The following is a 23,629-nucleotide window of genomic DNA, read 5'->3' on the forward strand; positions in this document are numbered from 1 at the left end:
TATTTGAGGTTTAGGCCCATCATGTCTGTTTGGGAGTCTCAGGACTCCCTGAATATGGCCCCAGCTGATGGGCTAGCCTGATAGTGACTAAAGAGCCATTGTTAAAGTATGTCAGTCTCTTGCCCTTATTCAGCTTTCGCAGTCTTTGCTTTGATGAGGTTAGCTTTGGAGTGAGTGAGGGAAGTGTAATAGGAAGTAGGTGAGGAGGGTATCTAAGTCTCAGTAGACACTATTTCATTATGAACTTTATACTGACTCACTGCAGACTACTGTGTACTTTTGCTTTTAGGTATATATTTTGCCTTAATTTATGGATACATGTGAACCTATGCTCTATCTCATGGGAACTGGTCTATATCTAGGTTTTGGGACTTTATTAGGAGTGGAATTAGAGAATCCTCTGAAAGGAAACATCTCACCCAAGTAATGAGGCTGAATGGTTGACATTACATGCTTGATGTAAAAGAGCACTTTTAAAGGGAGAGGGAATAATTTTATTTTAAAATCTATCATTTATTCTTTTATTGAGGGAATAATGACTTACAAAACTGTTGTTGTCAACTCTTAAAATATTGAATGATTTAATTCTTATAAACAGCTGTGTATATAGGCAGTCTTCATCCATCTTAAAGGAACCACAAAAGCACTAGCTGTCTCCCTTCCCTCTCACCTTTGATAAACATCAGAATGATAAGTAGACCTGTATAAAATAAACTTTAAAGGTCAATTTCCTTTTTAAGAGTGTTAATGTAAATAATAGAATGTAGGCAATAAGCTGAAGTGTAACATACTATAAAAACCTGAAACTTAACATACTATAAAAACCAGAATATTCATTTGAAATATTCATAATTAATGTGTAACATACTCACATATCTAAAGAAGTTTAGAAGAAAACCAAAGAAGTGAAACAGTTTGGGATTCCTGCTATTTGTTAGTACTAGTTCTGTCAGAAATGTGCTACTTAGTCACTAGATCTTTTAATCTACATATTTAAGTGAATTTTATGTGATTCTTAATTTAATGTGTAAATTCTGATTTTTTTTTTAAGCTTTACAGTGCTTAAGGCAAAGGTAGCTTAAGTAAAATACCTTTCTGATGATTTTCTCCCACTTTAAGACTTTTGCTCTAGATTCTTCATTTGAAGTATGTATATATAAGGTCAGATCTATTAGTGAAATAGTAACTAGGATGAAAGGTCACAATTTAGTTGAGGCTTTCCAAAATCCTAACTAAAAGTTATTTCAAAGTAAATATACAGGAAATTCTATGGAGAAAAACAACAGAAAACATTCTATGGAGAAAACATCAGGAAACACTTGGGTAGTACTTAAAGATAAATCCATATAAATAAGCTTACCACTGTAAATGCTTGTTTTTTGTTGTTATTTGTTTTTGTTTTGTTTTTATTCACTCTTGGTGTTTAATTACAGATTTGTTGAGGAAACTGGGAAACTGAAATGACTTTGAGTTATTCTTGTCATAAATCAGTGGCCTCAGTAAGATTTTTTTATGTTAGTAATTTAAACTTCATTAAAATTTTAAGTTAGACATTTAAAAGTAATTTACAAGATGATAAAATTACAGATGCATATTTCCAAACTACATCCACCACAAAAGTTTTGTCTCCAGTCACCCAACACCACTACTACCAGCATTCCGCTCTGCAGTTCTCACAGTTTTAGAGAGTTTGCAATTTAGCAGGTCTTCCAACCTTTTTTTTTTTTTCTTTTTTAAAAATATTTATTTATTCCCTTTTGTTGCCCTTGTTGTTTTATTGTTGTAGTTATTCTTGTTGTTGTCGTTGTTGGATAGGACAGAGAGAAATGGAGAGGGGAAGGGAAGACAGAGAGGAGACCTGCTTCACCACTTGTGAAGCGACTCCCCTGAAGGTGGGGAGCCAGGGACTCAAACCTGAATCCTTACACCGGTCCGTGCACTTCGCGCCACCTGTGCTTAACCCGCTGCGCTACCACCTGACTCCCTGTTGTTTTTTTTTTTTATATATAATTTTTTTTATTATTTATTTTCCCTTTTGTTGCCCTTGTTTTATTGTTGTTGATGTCGTCGTTGTTGGATAGGACAGAGAGAAATGGAGAGAGGTGGGGAAGACAGAGAGGGGGAGAGAAAGAGAGACACCTACAGACCTGATCACTGCTTGTGAAGCGACTCCCCTGCAGGTCAGGAGCCAGGGCTCAAACTGGATCCTTATGCTGGTCCTTGGCCTGCAGGTCAGGAGCCAGGGCTCAAACTGGATCCTTATGCTGGTCCTTGCACTTCATGCCACTTGTGCTTAACCCGCTGCATTACTGCCAGACAGCCTCTTCCTTCCTTCCCTCCCTCCCTCCCTCCCTCCTTCCTTCCCTCCCTCCTTCCTTCCTTCCCTCCCTCCCTCTCTCCTTCCCTCCCTCCCTTCCTCCCCCCTCCTTCCTTCACTCCCTCCTTCCTTCCCTCCCTCCCTCTTTCCTTCCTTCCTTCCTCCCTCCCTCCCTCCCTCCCTCCCTCCTTCCTTCCCTCCCTCCCTCCCTCCATCCTTCCTTCCCTCCCTCCTTCCTTCCTTCCCTCCCTCCCTCTCTCCTTCCCTCCCTCCCTTCCTCCCCCCTCCTTCCTTCACTCCCTCCTTCCTTCCCTCCCTCCCTCTCTCCCTCCTTCCCTCTCTCCCTCCTTCCTTCCCTCTCTCCTTCCTTCCCTCCCTCCCTCTTTCCTTCCTTCCTTCCTTCCTCCCTCCCTCCCTTCTTCCCTCCCTCCTTCCTTCCCTCCCTCCCTCCCTCCCTCCATCCTTCCTTCCCTTCCTCCTCCCCTCCCTCCCTCCCTCCATCCTTCCTTCCCTCCCTCCCTCCCTCCATCCTTCCTTCCCTCCCTCCTCCCCTCCCTCCTTCCTTCCCTCCCTCCCTCCCTCCCTCCCTCCTTCCTTCCCTCCCTCCTCCCCTCCCTCCCTCCCTCCCTCCTTCCTTTCCTCCCTTCCTCCCTCCCACCTTCCTTCCTTCCCTCCCTCCCTCCCTCCTTCCTTCCTTCCTTCCTTCCTTCCTTCCTTCCTTCCTTCCTTCCTTTTTTTTCTTGCTTTCTCCTTCTTCTCCTTGTCCTCCCCTCCTCTTCCCCTCCCCCCTCCCCCTACTTCTCCTCCTCCTTCTTTTTTAATTATCACCAGGGTTATTGCCTAGGCTTGGTGTCAGCATTATGAATCCACTGCCCTGAGCAGCCATTATTTCTTTCTGTTTTTATTGGATAGTACAGAGAAATTGAGAAAGGAGGGAGAACTAGAGAGGGAAAGAGAAAGAATGACAGCTGCAGACCTGCTGCAATGGTCAGTAAGTGTCGCTTCTCTACTTACTGATAGTGGGGTCTCTGAGTCCTTTCATGTCATAACGTGTACACTCAGCTTGCGTGTGCCACCACCCAGTCAGTCCCCTTACTGATTTATGTTTGTTTTTTTTTAATTTTTCTGGTTCAGTTCTCTATTATTTACATATGAGCAAATCTAGCTGGTAATTGATTTTCACCTCCTTGCTTCAGTAAGCTTAATCACTTTCAGTTCCATTCATTTTGCCCCAAAAGTTACATCTTTTTTTTCTTTATTTGGGGGATTAATACGTTTTTTTAATTTTTTTAAATTTCTTTATTAGGGAATTAATGTTTTACATTCGACCAGTAAGTACAATAGTTTGTACTTGCATAACATTTCCCAGTTTTCCATATAACAATACAACCCCCACTAGGTCCTCTGTCATCCTTTTTGGACCTGTATTCTTGCCCCCACCCACCCCAGAGTCTTTTGCTTTGGTGTATTACACCAACTCCAGTTCAGGTTCTACTTGTGTTGTTTTTTGGGGTTTTTTGTATGTGTAATTATGCTTTTCAATTTTTTTTTAAATTTCTTTATTGGCAAATTAATGTTTTACATTCAACAGTACATACAGTAGTTTGTACTTGCATAACATTTGCCAGTTTTCCATTCTTCTTCTTCTTCTAGCGTTTGCCCTTCTTCCGTAGCCAGTCAACAGCGTCAGGTTGAGCCTGATGTAAAGTTTCGAGACCTCCTTTGAATCTGGAGAGGTGGCAGTCGTTGACTATGTGGGTCATAGTCTGTCTGTAGCCGCAGGGGCAGTTCGGGTCTTCTCTGGCTCCCCAGCGATGGAACATAGCGGCGCACCGGCCATGGCCTGTTCGATAGCGATTGAGGAGGGCCCAATCATAACGTGCTAGGTCAAAGCCGGAATGACGCTTGCAGGGGTCTGTGATGAGGTGTTTGTTCTTTACCAGTTTTCCATATAACAATACAACACCTATTAGGTCCTCTATCATCCTATTTGGACCTGTATTCTCTCCCCCGGGGGATTAATGTTTTATAGTCAACAGTAAATACAAAAGTTTATACATGCATAACATTTCTCATTTTTCCACACAACAGTACAGGTCCTCTGCTATTCTGTTTCAGGATCTGAACCCACCCCACCCACCCACCACAGTCTTTTACTTTGGTGCTATATACCAACTCCACTCCAAGTTCTGCTTAGTGATGTTGTTTTTCAACTTCTCTCAGTGAATGAGGTCATTCCATACTCATGCTTCTGTTTCTGACTTACTTCACTTAGATTATTTTCAAGCTCCATCAAGATGGGCTTAAAATGGTAAAATCACCATTTTTACTCGAAAATGTCCAATAGTTCTAGTTTATTTAGCTCTTCATTTAGCTCCTTCATTTCTTTATTGATTTTCTGCCTGGATGATCTGTCAGCTTGAGAGAGAGGGGTGTTGAAGTCCCCTACAATTACTTTGTTGCTGTTAATATATTGCTGTAGCTTTTCAGTAGATGTTTAATTTATTTAGATGGATTCTCCTTGGGTGCATAGATGTTAATAATCATTAAGTCCTCTTGATTGATACTCTGAGCACTAAGTAATGTCTATCCCTATGTTTTTTTATTTTATTTATTTTAAGGTCTATCATGTCATAAATGGGAATAGCTGTTCCTGCCCATTTTTTATTTTATTTTATTTTTGTGTGTGTGTGGGCCATTGGCTTGGATGATAGTTTTACATCCTTTCACTTTAAGTCTGTGTTTATCTTGTTGAGTTAGGTGGGTTTCCTGTAGACAGCGTATTGTTGGGTTGTGTTTTCTGATCCATCTTTCTATTCTGTGCCTTTTAATAGATGAATTCAGGCCATTGACATTTATTGATATCATAGATAGAAGATATTTTAATGCTATTCTTGTAGAGTTTTAGAGTGTTATGATATATGGCATATTTATGGTGGTCTGACTATTTATAGGAGACCTTTCAGAACTTCTTTCAGGGAAGGCTTGGTGATAGTAGATTCTTTCAATTGTTGCTTGTCTGAGAAGGTTTTGATGCCTCCATCTAGTCTAAATGACAGTCTAGCAGGATACAGTAGTCCTGGTTGAAAGCCTTTCTCAGTGAGCACTCAATAGATATGTTGCCATTCTCTTCTGGCCTGTAGTGTTTGTGTGGAGAAGTCTGCTACTAATCTTACGGGTTTTCCTCTGTAGGTGACTCTTTGTTTTTCTCTTACAGCCTTCAGGATCCTTTCTTTATCCTTATTCCTTTTGATTCTAAATATGATGAGACACATAAGTCTGGGTTAATCCTGTTTGGGGTCCTCTGGAATTCTTGAACCTTTATGTCTTTTATGTTGTCTTAACTAGGGAGGTTCTCATCTATTATGTCCTGTAGAATGTTTTTTCCCCTCCCTCTCTTTCTTCCTCTGGTAAACCTATAATGCATATATTATTTCTTTTGAAATAATCCCACATATTTCTGTTGCTGTTTTCAGTATCTCTTACCTTCTTAGTTTTCTAAGCTGTTACCTTCTTAGTTTTCTCTAATTCATCTTCCATCTTGCTTATTCTGTCTTCAGCCTCATTTATTCTATTCTCTCTCCCCTCTACTGTTTTCTGTACCTCAGCTATTGTGTTACCCTGTTCTAATACTGTATTTGCTTGTTCAGCTAGTTGTGCTCTTAGCTCACCTATTTCAGCTTTCAGCTCTCTATCTGGAGATAGTGCTTTCTTTCAGATTCTCATTTGTTGTTTCTGTATTTCTGATGAATTTACTTTCAAACTCTTTTCTCACTTCTGTGACTAATTCCTCAGCTAGTGTTTGGATGTTGATCTTATTCTGTGCTTCTACTTTAGGGGTGCTTTTAGCTGGACTTTTGTCCTGGTTCATTTCTCCTATGTTTCTCCTTGGCTTAACCATTATTATAGTGTGTTATGAGGTCCTTCTCTCAGTACTTTTCAGTCCACTGATCACTCTTGCCTGGAATGATTTGTGTCTAAGTGAGGTACTTAAAAAGTTCACAGTTGGGAGTCAGGCGGTAGCGCAGCGGGTTAAGCACACATGACTCAAAGAGCAAGGACTGGCCTAAGGATCCTGGTTGGAGCCCCTGGCGCCTTACCTTCAGTGGAGTCATTTCACAAGTGGTGAAGCAGGCCTGCAGGTGTCTATCTTTCTCTTCCCCTCTCTGTCTTCCCCTCCTCTCTCCATTTCTCTCTGTTCTATCCAACAACAGTTACATCAATAACAACAATAACTACAACAATAAATCAACATGGGCAACAAAAGGAAATAAATATAAAAAGTTTTTAAAAAAAATTCACAGTTGGGGAGCCGGGCAGTAGCACAGCAGGTTAAGTGCATGTGGAGCAAAGCTCAAGGACCGGTGTAAGGATCCCAGTTCAAGTCCCTGGCTCCCCACCTGCAAGGGAGTTGCTTCACAAACAGTGCAGCAGGTCTGCAGGTGTCTTTCTCTCCCCCTCTCTGTCTTTCCCTCCTCCCTCCATTTCTCTCTGTCCTAACAACCACAAGATCAATAACAACAACAATAACTACAACAATAAAACAACAAGGGCAACAAAAGGGAATAAATAAATAAAAATAAATTTTAAAAAAGTTCACAGTTGAAATTTACAGTTTCAATTTTTTTAAATCTTTTTTGTATTTTATTTATTTTCCCTTTTGTTGCCCTTGTTTTTTTATTGTTTTTTAGTTATTGTTGTTGTTACTGATGTCGCTGTTGTTAGATAGGACAGAGAGAAATGTAGAGAGAAGGGGAAGATAGAGAGGGGGAGAGACTGACACCTGCAAACGTGCTTCACCACCTGTAAAAGCGACTCCCCTGCAGGTGGGGAGCCAGGGGTTCGAACTGGGATCCTTACACTGGTCCTTGATGCGTCACCCCACGTGCGCTTAACCTACTGCACTACCACCTGACTCCTGGTTGTTTCAATGTTATTTCAATCCCTGAGTTAAGTTTCTCTGTTCTTTTTCTTCCCTGTAAGCTAAGGGAGCCTGAGGGCTTTTTAACTATAAGTAGGCTTCTTAGCTTAATTACTCACTCCTGACCAAGAGATAAAGCAGGTGGGGAAGAGATAGCACAGTGATTATGCAAAGAGAACTCCCATACCCCAAATATCCAAAGCTCCGGGCTCAATTCAGCTTTTCTGCAAAGCTAGGCAGGACTACTTGGCCCTGTGGGTTTCTAAACAAGTCTCATTTATAGTCTGTGGGTTCTGAGGCAATTATTCACCTTCTTCTCATCTGGAGAACAGTGTGGAAATGCTCTCACTATACAGCCTCACTGCTAGGCCACCATGCTGTAGGTCTTCTGAGTTTCCTGGTCAGTTCTCTGGCTCCCTGATATTAGTATAGGGCCTCCCCCCTGCTGCTCCAGCCTCTGAGGATAGTAGCAATGAAGACTCACAGTTGCATTTGGTGATTATTTTTAGGGGCATCCTCTCCTTCCTTCTGCAATCTTTTTGTTGGTAAAAACAGACTGGAGGTGGCTCCTCAGGTGGAAGACTGCCAGACTTTTACCAGCAGCTTGTGAGTAGGTATGGGCTTTAGCCCCAGGAATCTCTCCTTAGGCTCTTCTCTGTCCACGAGCCACACGTGTTTTCACTCACCGGTGACTTGGTGGGTTCCCAAAGTAGTACTAGTCTCGTCTTGTTGCATTCTCAGGTGGTCTTTGATATTCCTTGTTCTTTGGAGAAGTTTCTCAACTAGGTAGAGCTGGAGGTCTGAGCAGAGTTGTGGTCTCTGGATACTCTGGTGATTTGGTGGGTTCCCAAAATAGTTCTAGTCCTGTCTTGTCACAGTCCCAGGTGGTCTCCTTTAATATTCGTAGTTCACTGAGGAGAGGAGAGAAACACAGCCATTGCTGCTCTTGGAAGTTTTTTTTTTCTTCAAAAATTACATCTTTTTTAATTGCAGAGTATTATTCTATTGAATATATCTCACATACTTTCTTTATCTGGTCTTCTGTCAATGGGTGTTTAGGTTGTTTTCCTTCGTTACCTATTGTGAATAGTGCAGTTAGGAACATAGAGGTGCCTGTGACCTTTCAAACTAGTGTATTTATGTCATGTGGATATGTCTAGGAGTACAATTGCTGGACCATAAGGTATTTCTTTAAGGATTCTGCATACTGTTTTCCATAGGGGCTACATAAGGTTACATTCCCACCAACAGTGTAACAGAATTCCTTTTTCTCCATATCCTGAACAACTCTTGTCATTTCTTGCTTTGTTGATGTTGATAATTCTCAGAAGTATGAAATAAAATCTCAGTGAGGTTTTAATTTGCATTTTGGTTATGATAGTTGAAGGAAAGCATTTCTTCATATATCTTTGGATTATGTGTTTCTCTTCTGTAGAAAACTGTTTATGCAATCATTTTCCCCACTTTTTGAGTTTTTTGTTGAGGCACATGACTTCTTTATGATTAATATTAATCTCACATAGATATGTGATGTGCACATAACTTCTCCCAGTACTCGGTCACCTATTTATCCATAATTGTGTAATTTTCCTTTCAAGCTTTTCAGTTGGATGTAGTCCCATTTATTTAGTCTTGTTCTAGCTTCTCTTGCCTATGTGGTTCAGTCTCCAAATACATCTTGGATGCTAAGGCCATGAAACACGTCATTTACAGAAGTCAGACCTTCCACCTTCTGCATCCCCCAATGACCTTGGGTCAGAGGGTTAAAGAATAGGAAAGCTATCAAGGGAGGGGGTGGGATACAGAGTTCTGGTGGTGGGAACTGTGTGGAGTTGTACCCCTCTTATCCTATAGTTTTGTTAATGTTTCCTTTTTATAAATAAAATTTTAAAAAAATGAAAGGAAGGAAGGAAGGAAGAATAAGCTGACATTGTGGAATGTGGCACCTCCTTTTTTTCCAAAAATTTTTATTTTTATTTATTTATTTATTTTGGATGAAGACAGGAAGGGAGAAATTGAGAGGGAATGGGAAGATATAGAGAAATATGTGGAGCACCATTTCACTTCTCATGAAGTTTCCTGCAGGTGGGGACTAGGGACTTTTAACTAGGGTCCTTCCACACTGTAATTTGTATACTTTTAACCAGGTACCTCATTGCCTCCTGCTCCACCCCAACCCATTTTTTCCATCTCAGGAGTGTTTTAACTATTCATTTGTTGTTGTTGTTTTACTCCACAGATTTTTGGATAAGTTGTTCCATTTCTTTGAAATATGTTACTGGAATTTTGATAGGGACTGTGCTGAATTTTTAGATTGCTCTTGGTAGGATGGCCATTTTAAAAATACAGTTTCAATCTATAAACCAAGGTGTTCTATCCCTCTTCCTTTCTTTATTTTTTAAATTTTACTTATGTTATTTTTATTTTTTGCCACCAGGGTTATTGCTGGGGCAGTATGAAAAATTCACCATCTCTGTTCTCAATTTTATTTTATTATGATAGAGACAGAGAAATCTGCCAAGAGAGGGGGAGAGAACTAGAGAAAGAGACATACCTGCATCACTTGTGAAGCTTCCCTCCTGCAAGTGGGGACCATGACAAACAAGTGGTGATATTATAAGCCTCCTACATTACTAATTAGAATAAAAGATGCTGAAACTTGTCAAAAATTAAACATATAATTATGTGTGATCCAGCAGTTCTGCTCCTAAGCATATACCCAAGATAATTGAAAACATATATTCATAGAGCCATATTTAAAGTATCCAAATGTCTGTTGACAGCTAAATGAGTATATAGTCATAGGGAAATAATACTCATCCACAAAAAGATCTAAAATATTGACACCTGGTACATCAAGAGTGAACCTGAAGACATAATGATAGAACCAAACCCAAAAGTTCACAAATTCTATAATTTCATTTATATGAAATTCCATAGTAGGAAAATCTTCAGAGACATAATGCAGATTAGTGGTTGACAAACATTGGAGAAAGGGGATAGTAAGAATTAGCATGAGCATGGGGTTTCTTTTTGAGGTGATGAAAGTATTTTGAAATTGGATGATGGTGATAGTTGCACAGTGTGAACATGCTATTATCTTTACTTTGAGGTTTTTTCTTTTTAATATTAACACAGTTCTCATTTTAATGTTTGCCTTAATATTTTTTTCTTTTTAGGAATTTGTCGTGGCACGTTGCATTGTCAACTAAAAGTAAAATGCGAATTCCGCATTCTCATGCATTTATTGATCTGACTGAAGATTTTACAGCAGGTGAGTTGCCATAATTATGAAATATTTTGTTTAGATGGACAACAAATTATGAAGTTTTATTTACTATCTTCTTCATGATCATTTGCTAATGAATTAAACCCCTATATAAGAAAGTCAGTGATGTTGGATAAATATGAAAACTATAGCTATAGTTGAGTTTCTAGTTGGCTTTTTGTTTGTTTGGTTAACTACATCAGAAGTTGAGTTCTCTGCTTAACCATGGATTCATCATAAATACTTCAGATACATGTTACTTGATGTTTTTTTTCTCTTTATACTAATAATTATTTAATACTAGTAATTATTTGTTTAATATTTATTATACTAATACTGAAAATTTAATCTGTACATGCAAATAATTTCTATTTATAAAAACCCCAAGATCCTTTTATGCTTAAGTAAAATTCCTTAATAGAAAATATATATTCGCTGTCCAAAATGCCTTAGTTTTCTCAGAAATGTTTTAAAGTAATCAGCTCAATGAGGAAATAGGAAAATATAGTTTGTATTGTGGAATTTCTCAGTCTACACTGTACTGATTCTGTCACCATGGTTTTAATATGTGACTTTGAAAACTACTTGATTAGAATGAAGTTTCTTCCTCCCCATCTTTTATTTTTTAATACTTTGTATATTAATTAATTAATTAATAGGATAGAGACAACGAAATTGAGAGGGAAGGAGATAGATACTTGCTGAACTCCGTCACCACTGATGAAATTTCCCTCCTGTAAGTAGGGTCCAGGGGCCTGATCTTAGGTCCTTGAGCATTGTAACATGTACATTCAAGCAGGTATGCAATGGCCCAGCCTTTAATTTGATGTATTCCTGCCCATTTATTTTTGCTTTATTTCCCTTGCCATTGGAATGGAGTTTCCAAATACATATGTATCTGAAGTCAAAGTCCAAGAGTACATTGCTTATGTTTTATTCTATGTATTTTATGACTTAAGGTCTTATATTCAAGTTTTTGATCCGTTGTGAGTTAATCTTTGTGTGGTGTTAGTAATCTAGTTTCTTTTCTTCATTTTCACTTATTTTCTTTATGTGATTGCCCAGTTTTCACATTTATTAAATTTCCTTCTTAAACAGTGTGATGTCATTTCCTTTATTTTAGTTCGCATACCCATATATATGTGAGACTGTCTCTGAGCTCTCTACTCTGTTCCATTGGTCTGTTTTGTTTCAATGCTATACTATTATGATTAACATTCCTTTTTTAGTGTAATTTCAAGTTAATGAGTTTGATTCCTGAACTTTTTTTGTGATTTTATTGACTTCTATTATTATTTTATCTGGGGGTTTAATAGTTTATAGTACAGTTGTTCACACATAGGTAAATTTATTATTTATTTGTATTCGTATCTATTTTCACTCTGGAACATGCAGTAACAGGGATTGAACTCAGGATTTCATGCTTGAGATTTGATTATTCATTGTGCTACTTCTAGGGTCATAAAAGTTTTGTGGGTTTTTTTTTTTAACATTAAAAGGATATTGAATCTTGTCAAATGCTTTTTTTACTGTCTGTTGATATGATATTTTTTCTGTCTATCCTTTTGAATAAGTAGTATAGTAATTGATTTGTATATATTGCTTGAAATCCTGGAGTGAATCCCACTTGGTCATGGTGTATGTATTGCTGGATTTGATTTGCTAAGATTTATTTTGAGGGTTTTTGTACCTGTATTCTTCAGATATATTAGTCTATAGTTTCTTTTTTGTTTTCCTTGTCTGGGTTTGAGACCAGGGTAATAATTGGTCTAATAAATGGCTTTAGAAGTATCTTTTCCTCTTTATTTTTTAAAAGTTTGAAAAGGATATATGTTACATCTTTTCTAAAAGTGTGCTGGGATTCATTAATGAAGTTATCTGTGCCTATGTTTTTTTTGGGGGGAGGGTAGCGATTACTGCTTTTGTTCTATATGGATGATTGACCTATCAAACTCTGTTCAAACTCTCTATTACTTCCTGGCTCAGTCTTGAACAGTTGTAATTCCTCTAAGTTTGTCCATATATTCTAGGTTATTAAGTTTATTTGTATATCATAGTAGCTCTAATGATCTTAATATTCTACATTATCTGTTGTATCTTTGACTCTCATACTGGTTCTCTTAATTTAGGTTTTCTCTTTTGTTTTGTTTCCCAATGTGGGATCAGTCCTTTAGAGTAATCTCTGTATATCTGAGAAAGATTTATTACATATTCATATCTATATACTTGTTCTCTTTACATTCATTCTCCACAAGTGTACTGTGGAATTTTCTAGAAACTTTTAAAGATATAGAATGATTTCATGTGTTGTCATCTTATCTATATATGCTATATATGTGTATATGTATACATATATATGTATATATGCTATATATATGTATATATGATAAATGTTATCAGTATTATACATACTGATATATCTCACAAAAATCAATATATATATCTCACAAAAAACAAACTTTTTATTTGGTATTCTTAGTAGTTTTGAAGGGCATAATGAGTTCATGTAACCATGGAACTTTAGAACTGCCTTCCTAAGTGAATAGTAGATACCTCTGACCGAGGTTACTATATAAAGCAATAGCAGTGAAATATGCTTAATGCATACATGCATTTATCAAGCAAAGGTAGGAGCTTGGTTGTGACAAGACAGATGGATTATAACAATCTTTGAGCTCCTCATTTCCCTTCCTAGTTCCTGCCAAATAGTTGTCATGATTTTGTCTTCTATCCCTGAAAGACAATCAAATGAACTTAGAGGCTAGACTGTTGGTGAGGTGAAATGAAATATATAGACCTTGATTCAGGGACTCTTCTGGTGTTTTGGTTCAATGTTATGTCTCTTTATTACAAAACTAGAAACATACCACATTAGATGACCACTAGCTGTACTATTAGATGACCAAAGTAAAACTAATTTACTTTGAGAACTTGAAGATTCACACTCATAGTGCTACTCTAATCATTTCTTTGATTGTGGTGCATGAGGCCTGGTAGGATTTTTTTTTTAATTTTTTTTTATTTAAGAAAGGATTAATTAACAAAACCATAGGGTAGGAGGGGTACAACTCCACACAATTCCCACCACCCGATCTCCATATCCCACCCCCTCCCCTGATAGCTTTCCCATTCTCTATCCCTCTGGGAGCATGGACCCAGGCTCATTGAGGGTTGCAGAAGGTAGAAGGTCTGGCTTCTGTAATTGCTTCCCTGCTGAACTTGGGCGTTGACTGGTCGGTCCATACTCCCAGTCTGCCTCTCTCTTTTCCTAGTAGGTTGTGTCTCTGGGGAAGCTGAGCTCCAGGACACATTGGTGGGGTCTTCAATCCAGGGAAGCCTGGCTAGCATCCTGATGGCATCTGGAACCTGGTGATTGAAAAGAGACTTAACATACAAAGCCAAACAAATTGTTGAGCAATCATGGACCCAAAGCTTGGAATAGTGGAGAGGAAGTATTAGGGAGGTTCTCACTGCAAACTCTAGTGTACTTCTGCTTTCAGGTATATATTTTGCAGTAGTTTATGGATACATGTGAACATAAGCTCTCTTTCACAGAAACTGGTGTATATCTAGGTTTTGGGACTTTGTTAGAAAGTGAACCACCTGAGATGAAATTAGAGTGTACTATAAAAGGAAAGGTCTCACCCGAGTAATGAAGCTGAAGGGTTATCATTCCACACGTGAAGTCTCTGGACACAGTCTGAGGTGAAGCATGTTGAGGTGGCAATCGTTGCTTTGGTTAGGTTGTGATCAGCGGATGCAATATTATTTGATATGGATTGGGAGAGGCATACAGGAAAGTGGGCCCTATCCAAGGGTTCCAGGACTGGGGGAAGTAGAGGCTGTATAGTGGAGATGTGAGGTTCCTGCTGTCTTAGGGTTCAAAAAGACAATCGATAGTTAATGTTATCATCACATTATTTGGTAATTGGGTTAACTTTGAAAAGTCCTTTTGTTAGGGTTTGCTGTACAGTACCCAGTATCTTGTATATAGCTGTGCTATTGGATGCTTCTAATCTACTTGGTCTAGGCTTTTGAGAGAGTCCGCATATCAAATACACAGCCTATATATTAAAAAGATTCAGTTTGTGTTTTGAAAAACTTTGAGACATACAATTGATTTTCCCCCTCTCAAATTAATTAACTAGTGATTTATATGCCTACATTTTGCTAAGAGTGTACATAAATACCATTCCCACCACCAAAAGAAAAAAATAAAAAGTATTGTGTCACTGAAAAGGCCACAGGAAACATGACCTTATGATATCTCTACTATCACAAAAATTTTCTTTCATCAATTTTTTTTTTAGTCTATATGTAGCACTGTGCTAGAAACCCATGGTTTAAAGATCACTGTACTTGAATACTACTTCAAAATTCTCATTAGCTAAAAGTCACTCTACTCATGCTGTATTCAGTTTAAATTTGATTTTTAAAATTAGTAACTTACATTTAAAATGCAGCAGAGTGGTCCGGGGGGTGGTGCAGTGGTAAAACTTTGCACTCTCAAGAATGAGGCCCCAAGTTTGGTCCCCAGCAGCACATGTGCCAGAGTGATGTCTGGTTCTTTCTCTCTTCTCCTATCTTTCTCATAAATAAATAATTTTTTAAAATAAATAAATAAATAAAATGCAGCAGAACTTCAGTACAGAAATACATTAATACTCAAGAGTATCTTACTTTGATAGAGTTGTGTATGATTATTCTTCCTTTACACCCTTGGTGATCTCATGACTCCAAGCTTAGTTTGTATACTAATGATTCCCTTGCTTAGATATCTCTGAATGCCAGTGTCACAGATCTAACTGCGTACTAATCATCTCCACATAAGTAACATGTCAGATCATATCTCCCTAACTGCACCCCTGGTCTTTCCCTCCAAACCTTCTAAACCCATCTTATTGGGAGTCCCATACTTCTGTTTCTCCTGTCAAAATGTTAGGGCTATCTTTGCTATCTCTTACTATTATGCCCTGAATCAAACCCAACATGAAAAGAAAATTACTTAAAAGAAAATTACTTAAAAGAATTATTACTTAAAAGAAAATTACTAGTGACTTACAATATGTTAAAATGATAGGATATAATTACACACTGTTCCCACCATGAGAATTCTGTGTCCCCACACCCCTCCAGCAAAAACTGCAATAGTTCTCCCAAGGTCACAGATATGGACTGACTTTATACATATGTATGTCTGTCTGTCTATGTCATTTTTTCTGTGATTCTGCAATCACTTCCTTTCTAAGTCACACTTATACCTATTACTACTTTGAATGTCCTTAATCTCAGATAAGCAAAAACAGTTTCTGATTTCTTCTGGTATTTTCCAGATTTGCTTCCTTTTCAGTTATGGTATAAAAACAAAGACTCCAACAATAAAAAAATTTTAAAAAAAGATTCCTGGTAACAACCATTTCAGCTCCCAGTGGAATTGGGAGCCCTTTTGATCATCTTTCCCCCCTTGGGGGTATGGACCAAAATTTATTTATTTATTTATTTAAAAAAAAACAGACATTAACAAAACCATAGGATAAGAGGGGTATAACTCCACAAAATTACCAAAATTCTTTTGGGGTACAGAAGGAAGGAATTCTGGCTTCTGTAATTGCTTTTCTGCTGGATATAAACATTGACAGGTCGATCCATATTCCCAGCCTGTTTCTGACTTTCCCTAGTAGTGTATGACTCTGGAGTGGTGAAGTTTCTGAACATGTTGGTGAGGTCATCTGCCCAGGGAGGTCAGGATCGTAGTAGCACCTGTGACTGGGTGGTTGAAAGGCAATAATATCTTAAGCAGGACAAAATATTTAATAAACAGAAACCAAAGAGTTGAAATAGAGCAGATGAAAATAGGGACCCTAGAAGAGATAGCTATTTTAGTCATGTTCCCAGGGTCCCATGACTTTTCTTTTTTAATTAGGGTGATTAATGGTTTATAGTTGACAGTAATTACAGTTGTTGATACATGTATAAAATTTCTCAGTTTTTTGAAAAATGCTCTCACCCCTCACTTAAGTCCTTCATCACCATCTTGCACCAGGACCTGACACCCCCCCCACACACATACACCAGAAATCCTATACTTTAGTGCACTACTCCAAACCCAGTGTAAGTTGTGCTTTGTTTTTCACCTGTTCTTATTTCTTAATTTCTGTCTGTAAATGAGATCATCCCATATTCATCCTTCTCTCTCTCTCTCTTTTTAATTGTCTTTGCTTACTGGACAGTAGAGATAGCCAGAAATTGAGAGGGAAGGGAGTGATAGAGAGGGAGAGAAACAGAGAAACACCTGAAGCCCTGCTTCACCACTTGTGAAGCTTTCCCCTTGCAGGTGGGGACAGGGGCTCGAACCCAGGTCCTTGTGCATTATAACATGTGCACTCAACCAAGTGCGCCACCACCTGGCCCCATTCATCCTTCTCTTTATGGTTTATCTCACTTAACATGATTCCTTCAAGCTCCATCCAAAATGAAGTGGAAAAGGAGAGTTCATTATTTTTCATAGCTGAATAGTTTTCCATTGTGTGTATATACCACAACTGTAGCAGCCACTCATCTGTTGTTGGGCACCTAGGTTACTTCCAGGTTATGGCTATTACAAATTGTGCTGCTATGAATACACAGATCTTTTTGAATAGGTGTGTTTGGTTCATTGGGATATATCCCCAGTAGAGGAAAAGCAGGGTCATAGGGTAGGGACATATCTAGCCTTTGAGCATTTTCCAGATTGTTTTCCACCGGAGTTGTACCTATTTTTATTCTAACCAGCATTGCAGGAGGGTTCCTTTAGTGACCCATGACTTTAGTAATATTTGCTTGAGCTTGATGGTGAACTAGAAATATTGTCCGAGAAACTGATGTTAGAGTTAAGAACAGAAATTGAAACCCAGATTAGAAAAGAGAGTATCTCCCAAATTTTATATATGCTCAGTTAATGTAAACTACATCAAACTAGCCCCAGGCCCATGTATATTCATATTTAGTACAGGAGCATATAAAATCTGTAAATCGGGAGTCAGGAGGTGGCGCAGCGGGTTAAACACATGTGGCGCAAAGCGCAAGGACCGGCAGAAGGATCGCAGTTGGATCCCCAGCTCCCCAGCTCCCCACCTGCCTGGGAGTCACTTCACAAGCGGTGAAGCAGGTCTGCAGGTGTCTGTCTTTCTCTCCCCCTCTGTCTTCCCCTCCTCTCTTGATTTCTCTCTGTCCTATCCAATAACAACGACATTAATAACCACAACAATGTTAAACAACAAGGGCAACAAAAAAGGGAAAATAAATATTAAAAAATTTTTTTTTTAAAAAAAAAACTCTATATCCCTGGCAGTCAGTACTTACAGTCTATGGTCACAACTGGAAACTTTCCCCTTTTTTTGTTATTCATTTGGGGGTTTTTTTGTTTTTTTTAATTCCCTTTTGTTGCCCTTGTAGTTATTTTTTTTAAGTTTTTTTTTAATATTTATTTATTTTCCCTTTTGTTGCCCTTGTTGTTTTATTGTTGTAGTTATTATTGTTGTTCTTGATGTCATCGTTGTTGGTTGGATAGGACAGAGAGAAATGAAGAGAGGAGGGGCAGACAGAGAGGGGGAGAGAAAGATAGACACCTGCAGACCTGCTTCACCGCCTGTGAAGCGACTCCCCTGCAGGTGGGGAGCCGGGGGCTCGAACTGCGATCCTGACACTGGTCCTTGTGCTTTGCGCCGCCTGCGCTTAACCCGCTGCTCTACCGCCCGACTCCCTATTCATTTGTTTTTATATTACAGAATTACATGTTGACTGGGTTTGAATCCACACCATTCCCTCCACCAGAGTTCTGAATCTTCAGTGTCCCCAATGCAATCCACCACAGTTCCCCTAAAGTTTTAGACATGGGCCAACCATCTTCTCTACAACCAACTGTCCACATTTATACATAGGTGCCCCTTCTTTTTCTGATTTAATCCTCTCTTTCCCTCTAAGCCACTCAGGACATCATAACTACCTCCATATGTCCCTCTCCTTTTCGTTCTGTCTCTCTGGGTGTTGATGGAGCTGGAGTGCAGAGTCCTCTTATCTTCATCCTATCACTTCTCCCCCTCTGGGAGTATGGATCAAGGTTGTTTATGGGGAGAAGAAGATAGGAGTTCTGGCTTCTATAGCTGCTTCTCCGCTGAGCATGGGTGTTGATACGTTGATCCATACCCCCCAGCCTGTTTCTATCTTTCCCTAGTAGACCAGTAGCTGGAAACTTTCTAGACTGTACTTATCACAGTACCAGTCTTCCTTAAGTGACAGAGTAGGGTGGCCCAGCCTCCCTTCAGAGAGTGAGGCAATCCTTACCATTGCTAGTTTATAGTGAGGATAAAGTTCTAGAGAGTCTCACAAAAGAGCTTAGGATGACATTTCTGGTGGAAGAGACCAAAAATGGTAAAGAAAGGGATGTGTTAAAGGTCTAGGTCCATAGTATCTATGGGGGAGTCCATGGACTCCCTGATTAGGTTCCCAGGTGATGAGGTGGTCTAGTATTGGCCAAAATGGACATAATTAAGTGAACCAACCTCTTACCCTTTTTCAGTTTTTGTAGTGCCTTCTTTATCTGACACACTTAAGACTTTCTCCTAGTTGTTAAAGCCTTAGAATGTCACTTCTTGTATCTAAGCAGGTATTAAGTTAAATAAGAAAAAGTTAAATAAGAAAGTTAAATAAGAAGTTAAATAAGTTAAATAAGAAAAAGACCTACTTTTCCTTTAGTGTTATTATGTAAGTTAACCTTGAGGGCTTTTGTTCTTGCTGTTGTTTGTTTTTTGCATTTGCTCATTTGATGATTCTAATTAAGATTGTCATAATGACCATTGTCCTTTACTAGATATATATTTTTTTTCATCAGTGTATGGTGCTTCTTCTAAAGATTGGCAATAGGTTATAGTAATATTGTGAAAAGAACATCTTACTTTGTGTAGTTAGTTGAATAGCTAGAGTGGATGAGGGTAGTGTATTAGGGGATAGGAGAGGAAGATGTCTAGGCCTAAGTAATAAATACTTGATTAAAGAATTTATAGTGCCTTCTTTGGGCCATTCTACTCAATTGCTAAGCTTATTATGTCTAACTCTAATCACAGAGGACTAGTAAGCACTTTTACGGGGTCTATTAAGCACTTTTACTTTGAGGTACATAATTGCCCCTAACTTATGGAGACTTGAACACATGTACTCAGTACCACAGGCCTTAGCCTGTATCTAGGATCTGTAACTTTATTAGAAAATGCACCATCTGAAATGGAATTAGTTCCATTTGTTAGGAAAGATCTCACCAACTTAAAGAAGTTGGAAGGTTGGTATCTCAAGAGTGGAATCTCGAGACAATCCAATCCACAGCACACAGGCAGTAGGAACATGCCTTGGCAGAGTGGCATAGATAGCACTGATTTAGTTGAGATCAACAAAGACAGTATAGCAGCATAAAGGATCTGGAGAAAACATCAGGACATATAAGTCAAGTCATTGAGATTCTAGGACAATGAGAGACATGGGTTTTAAAGAGAAGAGGAAAGGAAAGGTTTCTTACAGTCTTAAAAGGAGCATAAAATTACAATAGTTAATTATTATTATTATTACAGCCAAATTAGTTAATTTATTTCCTTTTGTTGCCCTTGTTGTTTTATTGTTGTAGTTATTATTGTTGTCATTGTCGTTGGATAGGACAGAGAGAAATGGAGAGAGGAGGGGGAAGACAGACAGGGAGAGAAAGATAGACACCTACAGACTTGCTTCACCGCTTGTGAAGCGACTCCCCTGCAGGTGGGGAGCCAGGGTTCAAACTGGGATCCTTACATCAGTCCTTGCGCTTTGTGTCACGTGAGTTTAACCCGCTGTGCTACAGCCCGACTCCCTAGTTAGCTTATTTTTTTTTGAAACCCGAAGGATTAGAACTGAACTTAATATATTTGATCTTATCATGCTTTATGCAATTTAAGTATATCTATTAATAACAATGTCTTAGACACTGACACAACCAAATGACTTTGATCTATCTGGCCTAAGGTTGTAGGTAACTTAGGTATTTTAGAAAAAAAAAAAAAAAAACTTTAGAATTGCTTAAACAATTTAAGCCCTTGGTCAGAATTTAATTAGCTTATAAATTTAAAATATTAAATATTTGACTATGTATTCCAAATAAATCTAGGTAAAGAATAAGATTATAAGATAATAGAAGTTGGAGGCGTTGGTGGTATAGTGGTGAGCATAGCTGCCTTCCAAGATAATAGAAGTATTGCTTCACACCGCTCCCACCATTGAAGGTCAGTGTCCCCACCCCCACACCCTATGATCACCACCATAGTTCTCCCACAGTTTTAGATATAGGTTGACTATTTTTTTCAAGTTCATATGTTCAGTTCTCTATATTGCACATATAAGTGAAACTTTTCTGTAGGTGTCCTTTAAGTCCTTACTTACTAGGCTTAGTCTTCTCCCGTTTTATTTATTTTACACCAAGGATACAATATTATCTTTTTTATTACTGAATAGTGCTCCATTAATTACATGTCCCATAACTTTTTTATCCAGTTATCTGTTGTGGAACATTTAGGTTGTTTCCATATTTTGACTATTGTGAATAAAGCAACTGTAAACATGGGGGTTCATATATTCCTTCAAATTACTGTTTTCATACCTTTTGGATAAATGCTTAGGAGTGAAATTGCTGGATCATAAAGTATTTCCATTTGTATTTGTTTTAAGCATTCTCCAGACTATTTCCATAGTGGTTGCACCAGTTTGCATTCCAACCAACAGTGTAAAAGTGTTGTTGTGGTGGTCTGGTGTCGGGCTACACCGCGGAGAAGAGAGCGGACGTCCAGAGCAAAGGGGTACACAAATCTTTATTATAGGATGGGGGGGTTTGGTTCAGACCACATGGAGCCAGCCAGCAATGGCCGTCCCCACTACCTGACCACGGGGGGAGAGCAGGGAGTGAGACCTCAGAGAGGGAGAGCTGAGAGCCCAGAGGGGGGGAGGGGTGAGGGGGCTTTTTATAGGGCGACAACCAGGGGTGACGTGTAGGGCCAGGATTGGTTGAAGGGGGCACTGCTAGGATTTCGCGGGGCGTAGTAAAACCTGGGGACGGAGACTGCATCAGAATAACTCCTCAGCAACATCTCCTCCTATCCCTTTATATCTAAATGGACACAGTAAAGAAAAATGGAATGGAGCAGGCTTAAATGTTTTAGAGGAATGCCATGCTCAGGTGGGAAGATGTAGGACTTTCTGTGGAGGAGGGAAGGCTTAAATGGCTGCGAACCTTGTGAGATTTATGCATCCTCCTGTGCTCAACCCCTCTTTAGAGAGAGAGACTTACCTGGAGAGACTCATCTCATAGGTTTAAGCGCAGCATGCTCAACCATCTCTTCACAGTATCTCTACATCTTTTCTATCTTTCTATCTAGTAATTGCATAAGATGTACAAAGTTTATAAAAGACTATCATGGGGCAGAAACCTTTTGGGCATAAGCCTAAATGATATAACAAAATAGGAAGGGACAAGTAGGGGAGTAGTAAAAGCCAGTGTGGTGTGAAGGGAAGGATTGGTGTGTAAAGGAACATTCCTGCTTGGGTGGGGAAAGGGGCAAGGGTACATAATGAGGGGGAGGTGGGAGGCATGACCCACCAAACAGAGGGGCTATTTGGCATTGTATAGTCCTCAAGGCAACAGTCTGTAAAGTCTATGAATTACTCAGGATCAGTCTATGAAAAACCAGCAGCGTGAAGGGAAATAAGCTGCTTCAGAATTGTGTAAAATGTATATAGGGTATGTCAGAAAGTCCGGTACAAGTCTCAGTCCGAAGTAGATGGCTAGGGGAAGAATTGGCAGGGGATGCAACGCTACATGAGGGAGGTCAGCCACTGGAATGTTGCTTTTCTGTAGATAGCCAGCTGGAACTGCCAACACGTGACAAGCAGGTCAGAAGCAGGAACAGTAACCAGGCATGAAGAAAGTTCTGTCCTTGGAGTCTGTGTATCAGGTTCTTCAGACCGCGTTGAGTGACATCTAGGCTTTCGGGGGGTGTGCCACGGTAGTCGTACCATCTAGTGGGTGACGTCAGGGTGTGCAGGGGTTCAGATGGTTTTTCCGAGATTCCTGTGAAAGAAACACAAACAATCTGCTTCTCGTGGTTAATTTGAACTTGTAACAAGTTATAGGTTTGTTATAGTTGATACCTCGATGATTATAATTGGTTTAGAATCTCTTTATGATTTTATTTAAAGGTCATCTAATGTGACCTCCTGTAGCAGCCTCTACCGCAGGATCTTGAGACCAATTTTAGCTAAAATATGTATTTTAAACAGACTCAAATTGCTTAGAGAGTTAACGCATATTCGTGACAATGATTTTAACGTTTACAGTGCCAGATTGATGCCAGATCTGTTGTGGATTAATTTCCACAAGATAGTTTACAGGGCACCTTTGGGGGCCCTTCAAAGGTGTCCTGTATATGAAGTTTATATAGTTTAGTTTTGGGAATGAATAGTCACATTGAACATTTAGACTTTTACCTAAATAGTAAGTTACCTTAACAAATTAATTTTTACCTTGTCTGCTAAAAGTGTAGCTGTAGGGTTACACATTTGACCGATAAGTTAGTGTTACCAAACTTGAGACATACCCATAAACATTTAGTTATAACAAACTGGAGGAAAAAGGACTTTTGTTATAAAAACACATTATTTAAAAACAAATTTAAATCTGTCATTAGTCACACAGTTTAAGACTAAACACTTACATATATACCAAAACTATATATAAAATTCAAAAGAGGGAGAAAGAAAAAAATTTTGGAATGTTTCTGGACGTCTCCAAAAACTTTGGCTGCGTCCAGCATTTTTATATAAAGCCAATTACCTTTTAGAGTACTCCAAGCAGATGGGTTATGCAAAAAAAAAAGTTTTTTTGTCATTCAACACACTCACTCACAAAAACAACTGGCCAGTTATAACATAAGACATACAGGGAAAGGGTAGGAGAGAGGTCTCTGTGAGCCAGATTTTGTAGGTTCTGCCATGTCGTATTACGGGTCCTGGGATGTATCCTGCATCTGGTCCTCTTGTAGTATTTCTTGTTCTTCAGGAATAACAGCGCCATCCT

At 38.9% G+C, this 23,629-nt stretch overlaps 1 protein-coding gene across 1 annotated transcript in view; it reads left to right on the plus strand.

Moving 5' to 3' along the window:
* The window catches only part of ITFG1 (integrin alpha FG-GAP repeat containing 1), a 189,029-nt gene that overhangs the window by 26,846 nt on the left and 138,554 nt on the right, over nucleotides 1–23,629 (plus strand). Inside the window, exon 6 of the mRNA XM_007536684.3 lies at nucleotides 10,418–10,512. Within this exon, the coding sequence (XP_007536746.1) occupies nucleotides 10,418–10,512 (95 nt within the window). The remainder of the gene's footprint in view (nucleotides 1–10,417; nucleotides 10,513–23,629) is intronic.

Source organism: Erinaceus europaeus, chromosome 2 (genome assembly GCF_950295315.1).
Source record: "Erinaceus europaeus chromosome 2, mEriEur2.1, whole genome shotgun sequence".
NCBI classification, from domain to species: Eukaryota; Metazoa; Chordata; class Mammalia; order Eulipotyphla; family Erinaceidae; genus Erinaceus; species Erinaceus europaeus.